Below are 18073 nucleotides of genomic sequence, written 5' to 3'. Positions count from 1 at the left end.
GACAGTACGTAGTTCCCTCCTGATTCTGAAGTTCCTCGTAATACCCCCTTAAAGGAATTTACTTTTCTATTCCCCACTAACAGAAATCTGTGTTAACCTGTCTGGGCAGTGCAGTCTTTCTCCTGCCAAATCATCTAAGAGTAAGCTATTCATTACTGAGACTACAAATTACAAGTAAGTGTCCAGAACAAGGTGAACAGGAATTATATCTTTGAAGATACTCATCAAGGAAGGCTCCCTGTCTGTCTGTGGGTCAGTTGTGGGATGAAGGAGGAAGGAATTCTGCAAGCATCACTTGCATCTCCCATGTATGTAAACTATTTGGGTGCTTTCTGCAAACCTTTCGAAGCACACGATTCCACTCTGAGATTAGGAAGGATTTTTTTTACTTTCTTTTTGGTTTCTATTCTTTGAAAGAAAAAAGAAAAAAATTGACAAAAGGGGAAATAAATGATAGATTAACTAATATTTGCATATGTTGCATACAGTATGATAATAAAACTTTATACCAGAGTTCTTTTCCATAGTTCACTTGGATACGCAAGCATGACTGGCTGACCTAGTTAAGTTTGTAGACTGACCTCCTTGTCTGTGTCCTCATTTTCTCTTGTAAAAGGATTGTAGGATCAACAATTGATTTGAATCTTGCCTTGTGCTGTGTTTTCAACTATGGCTCCCTTCTCATTTGCTTAAAATAAAAATCAAAAAGTAGCTGTGTGACACCACCCTGGACTCAATTAATATCATGTAGCTTTTGGGAAGAGAGGCAGGAGGGAAAGCGGTGAATAAGCAATGTACGTTACAAGTTTTTAGTCTGCAACTTCAATTTCTGTATTATTTCCCATCTAAACAGATCAACAAATCCACTTCTTGAATTCCCTTTCCTTGGATAAATCTATTTCAGCTTAATTCTTAGTAGGTAGTGCCATGAATGGGAACTGAGATGCAATAATACGGCTTGGAAATGAGAGATGGAGCTCTTTTACCTAAAGATCAGCAGTCCAAATTTGGTTCAGAATGGATTCCTGAAAATAATTGCTACCTGACTATGTTTATAAAAATCACCCATAGTTTTGTTATAATGGGTTGTTTGGGTATTCACAGCAACAACAGTAGCAATAAATCATACTAACTGTTGGTCTTGAGCTGGCACCGAGGTCGGACGGAGTTTGATGCGTCTTCTAGAGGAGGCGTATTCATTAACACTGTTTTCGTATTTTGCGGTTAAATATGGTATCTGAAAAGAATTGCGTGATTCCTGGAATTCTTCCTTCCTTAAAGCTTTTACTAGTTTGCTGTAAAATGTAACGAGCGGTCCCCATGGTTAATTAAGCTTTTAATAACTGTAACGTATTTGGCACTGAAATTTTTAAAAGAAGTGAGAAATGTGAGGGAAGCTTCTTTTTGCTCAATTGTGGGAAAAGATTTCCGAAATCTAGGTTTGCTCTTAGTAGCTGATGAAAAGAACTTTCGTGGAACTTCCTTTTTTTTTTTTTTCCGCAGCTTCTCTATAACACTACTTGATGTTTAAATAATGCTTTAATTACGCGTGTGTTGGTAGCAACTCTTTGAAAACAGAAAAATGAAGGAGTCTCGGTAACAAAACAAGCGACTATTAAACAATTGTTTCAATCTGAAAAAGTATGGTGAGGTTTTTATTTAATCTATGGTAATAGAAGCTGCCAGTTAGCTAGGCAGTGGTTCTTGTGCAACATTGATTTTATCCCTTGTTTGTGTTCTGTTTTATTATTACAGTGGACCTACTAGACTATTGTCATCTTAATGTAACACACAAATCTATTATAACCTGATTATATTTCCCCACTGGAAGCATTTTGTGATAGAGGGCATAATCTTTAATGGAATTTGTGTGAAATTAAATTATACAAGCATCAATAAACATAACATAATTCAGAAGGAGTAAATCAGCTTAATTTATTTGCGGCTGTAATGGCATCAGCGTTAGCAGAATGCAAATGCAGAGGTTTAAAGCAGTAGCTGAAAAGCAGTGCCAGATGAGCAGAAAGTTAAACCCTTTATTAGACAACACTGTAATTTGATGGGCAGAATGTTCACGGTTCAGCAGATTGCAGTCAGGAGGAAAAAAAGCGTGGTTTCCGAAGAGATTTTTCTGAGTTACCCTGGAGTGAACAGAAGAGCCTTCGGTAGTACTGCTGATATATTTAATGTGCTGACTTAAAAAAAAAAAAAAAAAAAAAAACAAACAAAAAAAAACACCAAAAAAAAACCACAAACAAAAAACCACCAACAAACAAAAAAAACCCAAACCGAAAAAACCCGAATCCACTTATTTTCAACTAATTATAAACCTATAGTACTTTCTCTTAAAAGACTGTTTCAATCGTGTGCTTGAGCATTTCTGAAGGATAACTTAAAATAGTGCGAGTTTAGTGGTTATGCGACAGGAATGTGATCTTCAAATATGTGTCAAACTATTCTTTTGCGTGATTATTCCATTAGATTATTGCATTCTTGTAAGGACAAACAAATTTCAGCCTGCAGCAAAAGCGTACAAACTGCATTAGTTCACAGATAAGGTAGAGACTGTGTAGTTTATAAATTAAATCAGCAATATTTGTATTTTAATGACTCCTAATATTTATACTTGATACATGCTTTTGTTTGTACCAACGTGGCGGTCTTGAAAATACAGAGATTTAAGTGAAGATTTAAAAGAAAAGGTCGTTTTTAATTTAACGGCATCGGAGTTTCCAACCTCTGAATATACACGGGTGACGAGGAGACTAAAGACCACCAAAACACCACCCTCGCTATTTTGTTTTGGTGGTCCTGAACTCATCCAGTTGGTTGCTGGCTTAAATACTCTTGAAAAAAACAATTCATAGAATGTAAAGGGCGTTAAAAGACTATAGTGAGGGATCGCTGGGGAAGGTAAATTCTGAAGAGGGGAAGCAGGGTTTTCTGCAGAATCCACTCAGCCTGTTCACCCCCTTTACTGCACGCTTGGTGTCATTTCACGTTCTTCAGTTGTCTGCAGGCTCTGTTACTGAAATCTGCCTCCGAGTGCAAGGTGGTGAACCCACCGTCACGTATCGGTTTTACAGAAAAGTAGAGGAGGGTTTTTACGACTTACAAACTGAATGAGTTAACAGGAGGTTATATTAAATAAATAAATAAATCCTTATCATTTATCAGCCTTTGTAAAGGGAACAAGGGGATATATATATATTAGCATTCACGGTTTGTTTCCATTATCGGACTTTGGTTTACTGCTCATTGTGTTGGGTCTCCAAGGTGCACTCTCAGAACAGCGGGAACAGCACGAGTTCAACACCGTCCAGGAAACTTCAGTCGTCTGCACCCAAAGTCCGCAAGAGCGTCAGCAGTCGGATACACGAAGCAGTGAAGGCCATTGCACTGTGCCACAACGTGACCCCGGTGTATGAATCCCGGGCTGGGGTGTCTGGAGAAACAGAATACGCAGAGGTGGATCAGGACTTCAGCGATGAAAATCGAACTTACCAGGCTTCCAGCCCTGATGAGGTTAGTATGCAAGGGTGAAAAAATTACTATCTCATAAAGAACAGGATAAGCGAAGTTAAAAAGAGCAAAACTGTGAAAGAAGAGCGTTTTGGGCTGGGGTTTCTTTAAAATTAGCTGTAAGCTGGTTTTATTTCCTCTACAGCTGTAGGAAAGACCTGGTGTTTCTTAGTTACATAAAAGTGTTTTCAATTATTTGACTAAAAGGTGTGCGAAGTCAGTGCTTTGGGATCAGTGCTGTGTTGCAATTAAAGTTTAGGTGTATTCTCGAAACATTAATCCGTGTATGAATCATAGCGTATACATGCAAAAGGGAATATGAAATGGCTTTGAGTGATGGACAACCAGGTACGTTAACTAGAGCCACTATCAGTTAGTGGAATTTATAGATACTTAACAGGAAAAAAAAAACCACTCAAATACTCCTGTAGAAAAGCTTTTGAGCTTCAAACCCTAAGCATCTTCAGAATCTTCAGGGTTCAGTCAAAATTGCATCAAATTTAAAACCCCATTTCAATAAAAACGTGCATTTGACTTCCATTGAAATCCAAATTTTAAACAAATCCCACTGCTTTCAGTGGATTTGAGTTATTGTTCCGAGTAATCCTGTTTTGGTGCCTAAATTGATTGCCTAAAACTCAGTCTGAAAAGATATTAAGAGAGAGGCAAAGGTCAGCTTTCAAGATACCGCGAAGTAAGCGTAAAAAATAATTATAGCCCATTCGCTTTATAAAAACATGTACGTACTTGATACAGTGAATTAGAGTATTTTGAGGCTGATTTGGCTCTGAAAGTGAGCAGGTTGAGGGGTGTCTTGGTTTTAAAGACATTCTAGCAGTGTCTGAAGCGCGGATTGGTGGGGTAGCCATGGTAGCTTAATCATAATCAAAACAAGGTTGTTATAAGATGTGAAGAAGAGAATGTGTGTCTGAAAACCTGTATATATTTTTCTAGCTATGCAAGCTGATGTAATAAGAGATAATATTTCTTCCACAAAACTCATCTTGCCACAGCATAGCCTATTATTCTTGGTATGCATTTGGTTTACGTGTCTAAATCACCATACGTATTACTAACAAAACTTTAGCAAGTCGAATTGCAAGCTGTAATTGCTGAAAGTAACAAGTCTATAACGAGTATATTCAGGAATGCAAGAAATAAAATTAACTCTGTCTTCATGTAGTACCGAACTAGCAGGCATTACATGCATTTCAGATGCTGTAAACACAGTTCATAGTGTCAAAGGTTTGTAGAATATACGAAGTGGCTGGTATTCAGTGATTAAAAAGTGGCAGTCAGAACATTATTTTTAAAAATAAACTCTAGGCAGGACTTGAGATGCTGCTCTTTGGCTAAAATCAATAATCCATAATACTATATGTGGCGTTACATATGTATAATACTATATAATTAGTATTAATATAATACTATATGTGGGTTGATCTGCATTATGAATTGAGAATGCTGCAAGCGCATTTGTTTATGCCAGAGATACGCTGTAAATGTAGTTTGTTAGTGTAGTCGTATAATGTTTGACTCATGTTCTGCACACGTGTACGGCTTTTCATGTGCACGTATGTTCACATTCGCTAAATAGATCAGTGTAATGAGCCTGTGAGGTAGTACTAAATATGATGGAAGACTGCATGAGCTGCTATCTACCTATGAAGGTACGATGACAGCTACAGATTAAGTAAACATTCTGCTTTAACAGCCAAAGGTATTACGAAATCAGGTGAAGAGACGTGCAGCTGAGAGAGACAATGTGAGTTTTTTCTCCCACTTGCTCTTCTCTCCTTGTGGGCTTTTGTATATTCATTCAGTTGTTTGGAACCTGAAAATATTACCATAAAGAGCAATTCTCCTCCCCTATTGCTAAAGGAAAGAGCTGTAATGCTTGAGAATTATGCGAGTGGTGCCCTGGGAAGACAGTAGGGAATTTGACCTTGGAAAGAGGAAAGTTAAGTTGATACAGTGCTAATAGGACAGATCTGGGACTCAGCGTGGAAAGGGACGTGGAAGAGGAAATCAGCAACAAAGAAACTGCTGGTGCTTCAAGGAAGAGGAAGCACAGGTATCGTTTTAATAATGATGATTATTTTTTTATCATCTCGACTCATACATTCAAACTATATGACAGTGAAATGAAAAACTTACAGTTTAGAACAGACAGCATTAAATTTCCTTTTCATTCCTCAAAGATAACGCTTGAAACACTAGTAAAATTATCATATTGAACAAATATGCTTTAATATAATGAGAAATTGATGCTAAATGGAGTCTTATAAAAAGATGAAGCTACAAAAACATTTAAACAGCATAAAAATTGCAGCATGACAGCAAAAAGCCTGAGAGTTGAAAGACTAGCAGGTCTTTATCATAATTTTTTAAAGAGTTCTATCGATGCAATGTTTGCAAATCACTGGAGCCTAAGGAAAATAATGTAAATGGTTCATTATTTAGCTTATTGAACTTTCCTGCAGTTAGGTTGACGGATGATGCCAATGTTTCCCAATCACCAAAGTACCATTTTAAAAGCATTTTTTATTGAATAAAGTGCTTTGAATATTGCACCCTGGAGCTTTATTTAGGGAAATGGTTCAATTGATGCTTTCTGTTTAACCTCAGCACTGACCTATCACAACATACTTGGTTAATAAGCGACATTATCATTTAATAGACTTAACCAGTTTTATGCATTGTACTTTCTCAACATTACAACTCTGTTCTCTTAGATTTTATTTATGGATCTGGCTTGATGGCAGTCTTTTGAAAGAAGATGTTATTTGCACAGTTGTCGGTTGCATTGTATAATACTGCATGATACCACCAGAGCCTATAAAGAGCAGAGAACAACGTGTAAGTGTAAACTATTCTTCCATGTAGGAAGCTATAAGAAGCGGCTTAGCAATACGTTGACACACTATGCACCGAATGAATTGACTTGAGGAATTCATTTGAAATTCTTCACGTCTTTGTGTGTGTGTGCGCATCCATATACAGACAAAATATAACCATAACAAAGTATGCACATTTAGAAGTAGGTGCATTCATCATAAAAGATGTATTTATCTATTGTTAGAGTAACCTGAGATAAGTAACTGATTTTGTATTCATAATGCGAACCCTACTTATGCCAGGCTCTTTGTTTCTTATGATAAGTGATCAATATTTCATTTTCTCTGAAAGAGTGGAAAGTTTCATTTGTCTGTCACTTGTCCTCTACAGCTGTAGCATAGCAAACATTAAACATGCACTGAGAACCCACTGGAAAAAATGAAAACGGCTCCTACTTGGCCATCGTGGGCGTGCGTTCAGCTCATCTGGAGGAAGCCAGCTACCTTAATGTAATGAACAATCATGAAAGGATATAAGCTAAGTAGGTAAAGCAATGGAGTTCACAGGTCACAGACCCGAGCAATTCAGGGGCATGCTATGAACAGGAGCCTTTGAAGACCTTTGCTCCCCTTGGTCAGAAAAGATTGATCGGTCACGATTTTTAATGACCGCTTACTCTCATAAACCAGCTATTTATTGGTGATGCTTTGTCCTGCACTGTTATATTCTCAAGCATTTCTAATCGCGGGACTTTGAATATTTAAATACTACCTTAAAGTGCGGTCAGTTATCTAATTCCAACGTTTCTGTCCAGAGACAACAGAGTTGCTAAAATTAATTACAAGGATACAAAGCCAATCATTTAAAAACAGACAGGGAAATGATATGCCCTTAGTGAAGCAGCTTTTGTGTTTACAAAAGTGAAGCTGTAATGTATGAGACATGTTGTATTGTTTAATTCATTTTATTGTGTGTGCTTATTGAAGCGAGACTAATTGTGTTGTTTTGTCAATGTATTGTGAAAAGCAAATCACTCAGTAGCATAAAACCATCACTTTCATGACCTTCGAGACCCACAAAGAATAACTACTCCATAGCTTGTCTTGAATATTGATCGGCAGTTTTTTCACATGATCAAGCTGTATTTTTAAGTTAATAATTTTATTTTCATTACGAAGTTTCTCGATGAAAAGCGATGGACTGCAAGTGTTAGTTATCAAATCATTCTTTATAAATATAAACAAACCAGCGCTGATTGGAAACATATGCGAGTTGTTGTTGAACAACCCAAACAGAAACTGTTGGGAACGCTCGGGCAGTGGGAAAAAGAAATCTCGCTGTTTCTTCCCTGCTTCCAAACCAATAGCCTTAACTTCAAAATACCACATGTATAACCTCTGTATACCTTACCCGGCAGCCCGATTTTGAAAGTAGATCCAATTGTCTGAAGTGAAGATGCTCTTAAATACTCTGAAATGAATGAAGGTTGGGTACATGAGAATTCTTCTAAGCCGCAAAACTAGCTTACAAAGTTTCCATCCCTAGTCCTTCTTTCTCACCCTGCATGTTGCTCCCTCATATACGCCAAAACCTTCGAAGCCTTTATTTACGTGGGTCATTTTTCAGTTTAAGTGGTCAGGTTCATAGCATGGCTCCAGAAAAGCTGTCAGGACAACGTGGGGGGGGAACTCCCAAACTGCCAGACGGGGTGGAAAAGAACTGCCAACACCAGCCGCGAGGTGGTGGATCTTCTTCTTAAACCGATGTTAGCTCAAAAGGGAATAGTGTGTGGGGCAAGTGACAATTAGTTGGTCATCAGCTGTTGTGAGCAACACTTTGTAAACACTGAGCACTTAGATATTTCTGCTAGGGAGCAGCAATGGCAGGCTGGCCCGCACGGAAAGGGAAGCCAGGAGCTGGGCACAGTAGCCAGGCTGCTGGAGGCAGTGGCCACAGCAGTGAGGTGTCCAGCCCCGCGATATCCAAGCAAGGCGAAAAGAGCACGTCCCATGATGGAAACCAGAGACAGTCAAGAGTATAGATTGGTGTACAGGTCTGGGCTGGTGAGGCACGTCTGAATTCAAGCCAAGAAGTCAAATCATTACGTCAGGATCAGGTCCCGAGACAGAAACCAGCATTAGCCACAGTCTGGTGATTGCAAGGGAAGCTCACGGCAGTCAGGCCAGCCCAAAGCCAGGCGCTCGTGTCTGCCTGCCGGGGCCAGGTCAGCGGGGTGCGTGGCCAAGCGTGGGCATACCTGGAACGTGACCGCGGCGTGGCTCTTGGTGCCGAGCGTGAGAGCCAAGTGAAAAGGGGAAGGACAGCCTCTGTGGAGGCTTCTTCAAGCTGCTTCTTCATCACAGCTCTTAACAGTGAACCAGCCTTGAATGCCGCTGCTTAAATTCCTAGGAATGAGCATGCTCTCAGGGCTTTGACGGTTTCAGTCTAAATAGGGTTTTGAGTATTTTTTCAGAGAAATACATCGCTTTTCTGTCTTGGGTGATAAAAGGTTATGTTTGAGTCAAGTATATATCCAATCTCTGTTTCAATTTACCCAAACTAAGAGTGGGGTGGGTTGTTGGGTATTTTTTTTATTTCTGCTTTGTCTCTCAAAAGATTTTATTATAAAAAACAAAATTAGTGGATTAGGTTCCTAAAACCAGCTAAGTTCCAAACAGCCCAGAATTCAAAGGGAGCAGTAGTAGTATGATGATTTGTATGTTCCAGTCCTGATTGATGTAGTATCTGAAGTGAGCAAGAACAGCCTTAGGGCATTTTTTGGGGTCTTCTGCCAAGCAGTAACAGCCTTTTAGGATTGGTGCAGTAACTGAAGGTCTTCGGGATTCAGCAGGGTGCTTCAAATACCTCACTTTGTAGATTTATGTGCCCAAAGGGAAGGCGAGTTTCATTTTTTCAAGTGACCATACCAGCTTTTCTTTAACTGGGGCTTCTTCACGCCATCACGCTCCCAAGATGACAAGTACGGAGCAAAGGGACTCAGTGTTGCAATTCCCCAAAACAAAATTAGTTAAGACAGCTGGGCGATAATTGATCTTTCCTGTTGGTCCAGAGGAAGCTGAGGAAGATGTTCATCTGAGAGGGAGTGAGAGTGCCCTTCCTTGTGTGAGTTTTTCACCCTTATAGGGAATGGTCAAGAGAATTCAGAGATGGGCTTCCGTTGGGCTATGTAAGGAACATATACCGATATGTCTATATACTGATTGAATGGCCTAAAGCTGTCTAACACCACTCCAGGGAGAAGCAAACTCCTGTTATTTGATAGGATGGGGAGGTATTAACTCTTTCATCCTCAGAGTTGAAAGTAAATAAAGATATGGCTGTTCCTTTAAATGCTTTCTGTGGACAATCTGTTTCATCTTACATGTCAGCCTTAATTTTGACTATTGACGCGTGTGCTTAGATACTTGTAGCATTTTCTGCCACGTAATTATTTTCATCGAGGTTATTAAGTGAGAGTCATAGGCTAATAGAACTTATTGTAGAAGAGTTTTTTTCCTTAAAAAAATAAATGTTGGCACCATAGTTGAAAAAAAAATCATTTAGAATCACACAGAATCACTAAGGTTGGTAAAGACCTGTAAGACCATCAAGTCCAACCATCAACCCAACCCCACCATGCCCATTAAACCATGTCCCGCAGTGCCACATCCACATGTTCCTTGAACACCTCCAGGGATGGTGACTCCACCACCTCCCTGGGCAGCTTCTTCCAGTGCTTCACCACTCTCTCAGGAAAGAAATTTTTCCTAATATCCAGCCTGAACCTCCCCTGGCGCAACTTGAGGCCATTTCTTCTCGTTCTATCGCTTGTCACTTGGGAGAAGAGACCAACACCCACCTCACCACAACCCCCTTGTAACTAGTTAATGAAAAAAATTAAATATACCAAGGTTTTTGTGGCCTATCAGTTTACATGTTTTCTAAAGTTTTTAAAAATTGTTGATTATTACTTATTTTAGGTTAAAATCAGTCTAATGGTCTAACTAAATACATAGTTCTGAATCCACAACAGGAATAACGGGTTTGGGCTTTTTTCTGTGCTCGATATGGGGTTTATGAAGTCCTTAACTATTCATTTTCCTGACTCTAGTAGGCTTAGGTTTTGTGACTGATAAAATAGGTAACCGCATCGTTGTTACTTAACAACCTTCTGTACTTTATGGAACTTTCTAAAAGCTACCTGAGATATTTATAAGCTGCTTGTTTCGATTTAGTTCTGTAAATGAGTATTTCTAAACAAATGGGATTATTATGTCCCCAAAACATGGAATTAGTATGCAGGGCTGCCATGGTCTGTAACAACAGTGCTTCTGAGGTTTCCCCTCTTCACGCCCCTCTCGAGACACACACGCTGCTCAGGCAACTGAGCTAGACGTGCCGTCCCGCTCGGTGAAGCTACATCCACCTCCCGAGCCAGTGCTGCTGTAGGTTAGGTTGTGGGTTGCACAGTTCCTGCTTGAGTTGAGGGAGTATCCTTATGAAGTGTCTGAATTTGACTTTGACTGGAAATCCGTGCTGTAGTGATTGAAGAGTTTGATGTTTGGGGCTGTGAACTATGGAAGCTCTGAGGGTCGGGTGGCCTCTAGTGGAGAGACACTGCTGACGGTGGCAACCAGAGCTCAACAGTGAGCACGTGGTAAATAGAAACATCTGAAAGATTTTGGGTAAGAAGCACCAAACGAGGCGTTTCTCAGTAGCTTTTGTCAGATCTGTTGCGTTTCTGTTTCATAATGCAACTATTTGCTACCTTCCTTCCTAATTTGGAAGTTTCTACATTGAGCTTGTCACACGAGAGGTGGATAGCCATCTCTACCCTTTGGATTGCTACTGAGGAGGAAGACAACTAGCAAGTTAGAAACCGCAGAAGCTCTCTTTGACTCCACCTACCTTACCTGTCCTGGGAACACTACACAGTGAGTGCACAGCTGTGACTCAGTAGTGAGAGGACCCTGACTCTACCAATGTGCTTCTGGCTCCCAGGCAGCCAGTTTCCGAGCAAGGGAAGCTTGGTGATAAGCCAGACAAGATCCACAAAAAATTCACCTAAGTCCCTAACCTGGATTCAGGGAACTCGACACATTTCATCTGTGCGTGTTAGAAAATCAATGCTTATCGGCAAACAAATATTATAATTAGAATGGGTTTTCTTTAAAGCAGAATGGTTGCGTCACCAGCGAAGGCTTTTGTGCTTGTCCAACCTTTGATTGCTTTATCTGACTCCATCAAGTATGTCAAGCTCTGTAGAAGCCCCAGCGGCTGCGTTTACCTGGCATTCTAGGGGTTCTTGATGTATGCACACTAGATGGCAAGACCGTTTTAATGTAAGGTTTCAGAAAGGATGAAGAGAATATACTTGGAGAGGGGAAACCTCAAGAAGAGAGACGTACCTAGGAATCCTTTTTCTGAACTCCATATAGCCAGCCATTCAGTATATATTTACTTGTTACGATTTATAATTTAGATTTTCATGCCATTTGTGAAATACTATTTAAATTGTATATTCCAGAAGCTTCAGATATTTAATGGTAAGGTCTGGCTATATTTTCTGGATGCTGTTAAGATGTAGCTGCTCTGATTAATTCTGAATGACAAGAGTCAAACTTCATGTCTTGCTCTCAAGTTTGTTCAGTTGCCTTTTAGGCACCTGGATGACTCTTGAGCCTTACTGACTATTTCTGCTATGGTATTTACACTGATGGATTTAAAAATAAAAACAAGAAAATATGCAGTTGCGTGTAGGCCAGGTATAAGAATCCAAAATGACTGTGCTGCAAAATGCTCGTTCAAATGGTAGGTGAAGCCAAGCATAAACGAAATAATAAACAGATGTGAGTCACCAAATATAGAACACTTAAGTCCTAGCTGCAAAGGGACACAAGTGAGATGATAGGGTATTAGTAGAAAGATGCAATTTACAGGTCAGAATGTAATAGTAACCTTTCACTGTGAAAATTGAAAATTAACCTTGGGAGTATTGGATCATTTACAGCTTATATGGTACTTTCATTGGAGAAGAAAAATCTCTAAAAAGACTTCCTGTGATTTTCGAGATTTTGACATGGTGCTTTTCAAAGTGTATTCTTTTCTTTTCTGTAACTGCGTCTCGCTGTAGTTTCATTTGGTGATGCCTACACAGATGGCACTACTAGGGGTTCGCACAATTGGGTTTTTCCAATTTTAGGTTTTCGTAGAAGCTACGGTGATTTAATTGCCTTGGGTGAAATTCTTAGTGAGCATTAGTCATCATGTCTGTAGAATTTATTTAGGGATTTTACTATTTGCATGTCTTCTATCACACTGCTTGATTTTTATTTTTTTCATCTTACCTGAGATGACTAGCAGAGGCAGGTTCCATAAAAATCATGTGAACGTTTTAGTCATTTTAAAATCTGGTTTCCAATATTGATTAGCATTTGGAAAAACAAAAATAGAATTAAGGAGGAGATTTTTTCTTTTATCAGAAACTTCCCATTCAGATATGGAATACAGCTTGTATATAAATTAACAGTAAAGCAATTTTCCTAAAGTATTAATTTTTTGAAGGTACAAACCATATGGTGGTGGTGATAGAAAAATATGTAGTGTGTTATTTAAAGCATAACAGAGAAGAAAGTAGAAGCTAGCTGTCATGCACTTTAAAGCAGTAAAATTAAAAAAAAAGTGAACCTCTAATGCATGCGTTTCAGATGCCATGCAGCGGTAGCTAATAGTGATTATTGTATAATGTAGCATTTCTGCTTTGTAAAAGGGACTTGCACAAGCGTATTTGTGGGATGCAGTATTGTAAGCTTGGTTTCCATCTCGTTTAATATGGTGAGAACTCAGTTGTTGAAACAAAGTAATAAAATTATGTGAGTGAACAAAGTAAGTTAAAAATAAGATCCTTTGCTTATCTTTTTACTACACATTAGTGTCTCAACTTGCATGTAATTGTAGATCTAATAAAATGTTTTATATGGAAATATTCCCGAAATCTTTTACTTACATAGTGGTGTCATCGGTACAGAAATTGTATTCTGGTTTTGCATAATTTCTACTGGATGTCCTTTAAGTATCGTTGAATAGGTATCTGTTCTTTTTATTAGAACTGTTATTTCTGAACAATATATTCTAAATACCTCATTTGCAGGAGGACGTTCAAATAAGCTTTGATATCCTTCATGAGAATTTTTGTAAGCTTTCTGAAGGAAAATACTCATTTGATGCATGAAGATTTTGTACTCACGTCTACTGCTATTCACTTTTTTTTTCTTAGGTTCTTGGAAGAGCTTAGACTTTTACCCTAGCAACAGTTGTTTGACTTTAGCCTAATTTATCTAACGGTATAATAGACCTTTCACACTTAACCGTGTCTCTCCTTTCCTTTTTTTTTTCTTTCCATAGGTAGCTCTGGTGCAGTGGACAGAGAGTGTCGGTCTCACTCTGGTTAGCAGGGATTTGACCTCGGTGCAGCTGAAGACCCCGGGAGGACACATCCTGACCTACTACATTCTGCAGATCTTCCCCTTCACTTCCGAGAGCAAGCGCATGGGGATCATAGTTAGGGTAATTTGGGGGAGTGGTGTCTGGGTGTTGGTTTTTATTTCTCAAAAAATGTTTTTACTGAATGGTTATTTTTATAAAATTTAATAAAACTTGATGCTTCAGGGACTGCGTTTCACAAGATTTTCGAATGGAAGGTGTAGCTTTGTCACAGGTACGCATGAAATACTAGGCAAGCAATTGTAGAAAGATCAGGCTAACCTGACGTTACAGAGAGCTTTGTAAAGGACAAACTGTTCTTTTTCATGGGAACACGTTCATTTCACTACTCCACACTTAGCCTCTGATGCTGCAAGTTGCATTTAAGCTTTTGCTTTTAATTTGCCATTTCTTTCTTTCGTACAAAATATGTTGCCTCTTCAAGGGATAAATGAATGGCTGAAATTTCTTAGAATAGTAGTTAGCGTCTTTCTGTACTACTAGTGCTGCTGCTTTTCCAGACCCGGTATCGGTACCTGAATGGGCGTGCATACACAGCACAACCCACAGGGTCTAAGATTTCCAAGATACCTGCTTAGTTGTCTCCTAGATGCCCAGTTAGGAGCATAGTAATGATCACTGAAACCTCAGACGAAAGGAAGCCACAACACCATGCTAAAAGGAAGGTTTAAACCTCTGTGAATGTTAAGCCATCCACGCTACATACTTCTGCCTTCTCCCTACCTAAAATCAGACACTGTAGCAGAACGGCTTCAGACAGCGTTGTTAGATGGTTAGATCAGTGCCATGTCCCAGTTGAATAGGTGTCACACTCATGCCATTTTTTACTTGCCCATGAGGATGAGCCAGGCATGCCATCAGCCTTAGGCAAGGATACTTCAGGCAGAACATGTGCATGCTCAGGTCTGGAGAGACTTTGGCAAGTCTGTGTTTCATTAGGTGAGGTTGGCACCAAGAGCCTCTTCAACAGTGACATGTTCAGAGATATTCTAAGCAGCTTGCAGATCAGACTAATCCATTCCTTCTGCGACAGACCGTATCTCAGAAACTCCCGATTTGGAGTATATTTGCCTGCATGTGAATTCTCTGACTGTGCGATGAACGTTTCATCATTAAAGCATCTGTAACAAGCATTGACACTAAGTTATTTGTAAATTTTGAATTACTTAAGTATTTCAAAGATACAGAGCAAACTTTCTCTTGTGGGTTAGATAGTGTGTGCCACCAAAGAAACAAAATAGTAGCTAGAGGGGGCATAACAGTGATAATTTAAAATTTAGACAGGCAGTTTAGGGATGCTGAGAATCTGTTACGTTGACTTCACTGGGAACTGATCCTCTTATATGAGAAAGTAGGGAATACGCATGTCGATGGAATCAGAGATGTCGTTGGAAGTAGTAACGTCAAGTAGTAAAACTTGCCCAACTCTTGGCAAGGTTCTTTATCTTTGATAAATGATAATCCATTGACTACTTCAAAAGACAATCAGGCTATTGGTAGGTAGTTGTTTTGATGGTATAAACAGATATTATTTTCTTCCTCCATTTCTTTTGTAAAATTTTAGGATGAATCTTCAGGAGAAATTACATTTTACATGAAGGGTGCAGATGTTGCCATGTCCACTATAGTACAGTACAACGATTGGTTAGAAGAGGAGGTAAGAAACAAAATCAAAATTTATAGAAATTAAACTTTCGTAAAAACTAAAAATGTAAAATCAAAATAGCAGGTATTATTGGAATAGGTTTAAAGGAGAACCTGAGCCAATGCAGTAATGGGTTTTGAAGTTCAGTTACATATATCCTGAATGGGTTTTAAGGGATTAGAATTACTTCCAATTCTTGAATAACCCACAGGACAAGTGAAGCTGGTATTCATAGCAGAGCACGTTCCTACTTAAAACAAGGAAATTTGTTTTTCATTGACTGACCTTTCACATAAAACCTAATTACTTCTGGGAAGTATTCTGCTATAAACCTATTTATCCTGAAATGCCCTTGTTTTAGCAAATTCTGCAGTGAGGTATGATTATGAATTACGAAGTTTAATGAGGGTTGCAGCCAAATTGAAATAGTGTTTTGCCACATTTATTAAACTTAATGTAAAATAGCTAGTGACTGAATTTCAAAACTGAGAAATATTTTTTACTGTGTGGCTCTGGTAGCTACCAGCAATCATCTTATTTTGACCCTACATACAGACAATATGTTAATACAATGATTACACCATGTATGTTCATAATGGTATTGGCAATATGAATCAATATCTGCTGCAGGGCAGTTTGATTTATTCGGGGACATGAATAAATTAAACTCCCTCAAGACCTAGCAAAATGTCATAAAAATTACATTTGGCGATAATGATGCACAATTAATTGTAAAATACTTGTTTAATTTATTTAGCTTTATGAGGTCAAATCAATAAGTGTTTTGCACTGGACAGCCTTGTTTTTCATTAAGACGTGTTATTCCATGGCTATTTTTAATGTGTAGATATTTTTCTGATAAGATGTACGTTCAGTGGAAAAAGAAAACGTAGCTCTGTTACGTGCCTCAAAAATAGCTTTAATTAATTTTAAAGCTTCAACCTAAAAGAGATTTCCTTTAAGCTAGGGGAGGAAATTTAATTGATTTCCCAGCAGCATACCACGTAATTTGGGGGACCTGAAGTATAATTGCTTTTTATTCTGTTTGTGGCTTCTCCAAAATGATCCTAAGAGGCTAAGGAAACACCAAAAGTTACGGTGCAGATATCCCCTGTTAGCATATAGTATAAAACACGTACGTACAGTTGAATATTTGCTTAACTGTTCTGTGGTTTCATCCATTTAGTGTGGTAATATGGCCCGAGAAGGACTGCGTACGCTGGTCGTTGCCAAAAAATCGCTGACTGAAGAACAGTATCAAGATTTTGAGGTATGAACGGACAGAGGGATCTTGTGCTTCACCGTATTTAGTTACTTCAAGGGCAACGCTCCTCTTTTTTATTCTATTAAGGTGGCAAAAAAGATGATTCATATTTGAAATATTGCACACAAGCTATTAGAGATTTTGTCATTCGTTGGTGATTGTTCTGCAGTCATACGTAGGATACTGTTTTGCTTTATTATGTGACTGGACGGTGTTTTCCCAGAAGCTAGCATAGCGTTAATTCTGTAGCTTCAGCATGACCTAAAAAAAAAAAACCTACTTGTTCTCAAAGGTAAGGGCAGTTCCTGCTTAGACGCCTAATTCTTAGTAGCTCTTCAGAAGGCATTCTCTTGAGGTGATTGGTCAGAAAAAACCATGTATAACATTGGGTGTAAAGTAAAATTTGCTCTTTTAATCTTGTTCTTCATTAAAGATATTTAAAGACAAACATTTAGCCTAATGAATCCGTATTATAACTGATTGGTAGACTGAATGGATACTTGGAGTCATAGCAAACTCTAAGCGGTTTTGTGTTTGCGCAAACAGAGTCGATATAACCAAGCGAAGTTGAGCATACACGATAGAAACCTGAAGGTTGCTGCTGTTGTAGAGAGTTTGGAGCGAGAAATGGAATTGCTGTGTCTCACTGGAGTAGAAGATCAGCTGCAAGCAGATGTTAGACCAACTCTAGAGATGCTAAGAAATGCTGGAATAAAGGTACTAAACGTATACTGCTGACATAACAGGTTACCGTTTATTAGCATTTTTTAACAAGACATGAATTATATTTGTCTGGATTCAGGTTCATTCAAAGAAAGAAATACGCCAAGCCCTAAGCACACTCTGGGCATGAGCTAGCAGAAACAAACAAGTCATTGTGGTGGACAAGGGAACTTGACGCACAGGTTCCGTTGATCTTGCGCTTACTTCAGTAGGGAAGCTACCAATGGATAAACGTATGCGACTCCCAGTCGTTTATCCCCTGGCTGTCTACAGTGAACTGTCCTAGCTGGCTCTAAATGAGTTTGGCACACGATTCGTACGATAGCAACGTTTTCAGGCTTGGCACTCAGGAGAAGTCTCAGCAAAGATCAGAAGGTGAATTGTTTCAACTGGAATTCAGAAGTGCCCTTGCAGTTTGTTCAAGTCATGTTAAAGTGACCGTGTCGAAAGCTTTGCACAAGAGCTTGTGCTGTGTTTTGTTGGTAGGCAGGCTGTGCTAGACAGCTATCAATGGCACGTTTAGAAGTCGTGCATTTGTTTGAGAGAGGGTTTGAAGTAAAGGTAGGAGCAGTATCTGA

The 18073-nt window shown here is 39.0% G+C and overlaps 1 protein-coding gene across 1 annotated transcript in view; it reads left to right on the top strand.

Annotated features, from left to right (window-relative positions):
• Positions 1–18073, top strand: part of ATP9B (ATPase phospholipid transporting 9B (putative)) — a 174262-nt gene that overhangs the window by 140917 nt on the left and 15272 nt on the right. The window contains exons 15-19 of the mRNA XM_059815461.1: positions 3277–3525; positions 13765–13926; positions 15428–15520; positions 16695–16778; positions 17319–17489. Coding sequence (XP_059671444.1) covers positions 3277–3525; positions 13765–13926; positions 15428–15520; positions 16695–16778; positions 17319–17489 — 759 coding nt within the window. The remainder of the gene's footprint in view (positions 1–3276; positions 3526–13764; positions 13927–15427; positions 15521–16694; positions 16779–17318; positions 17490–18073) is intronic.

This window comes from Gavia stellata, chromosome 3 (genome assembly GCF_030936135.1).
Source record: "Gavia stellata isolate bGavSte3 chromosome 3, bGavSte3.hap2, whole genome shotgun sequence".
NCBI lineage: Eukaryota > Metazoa > Chordata > Aves > Gaviiformes > Gaviidae > Gavia > Gavia stellata.
This window is presented reverse-complemented; position numbering and strand designations above follow the sequence as displayed.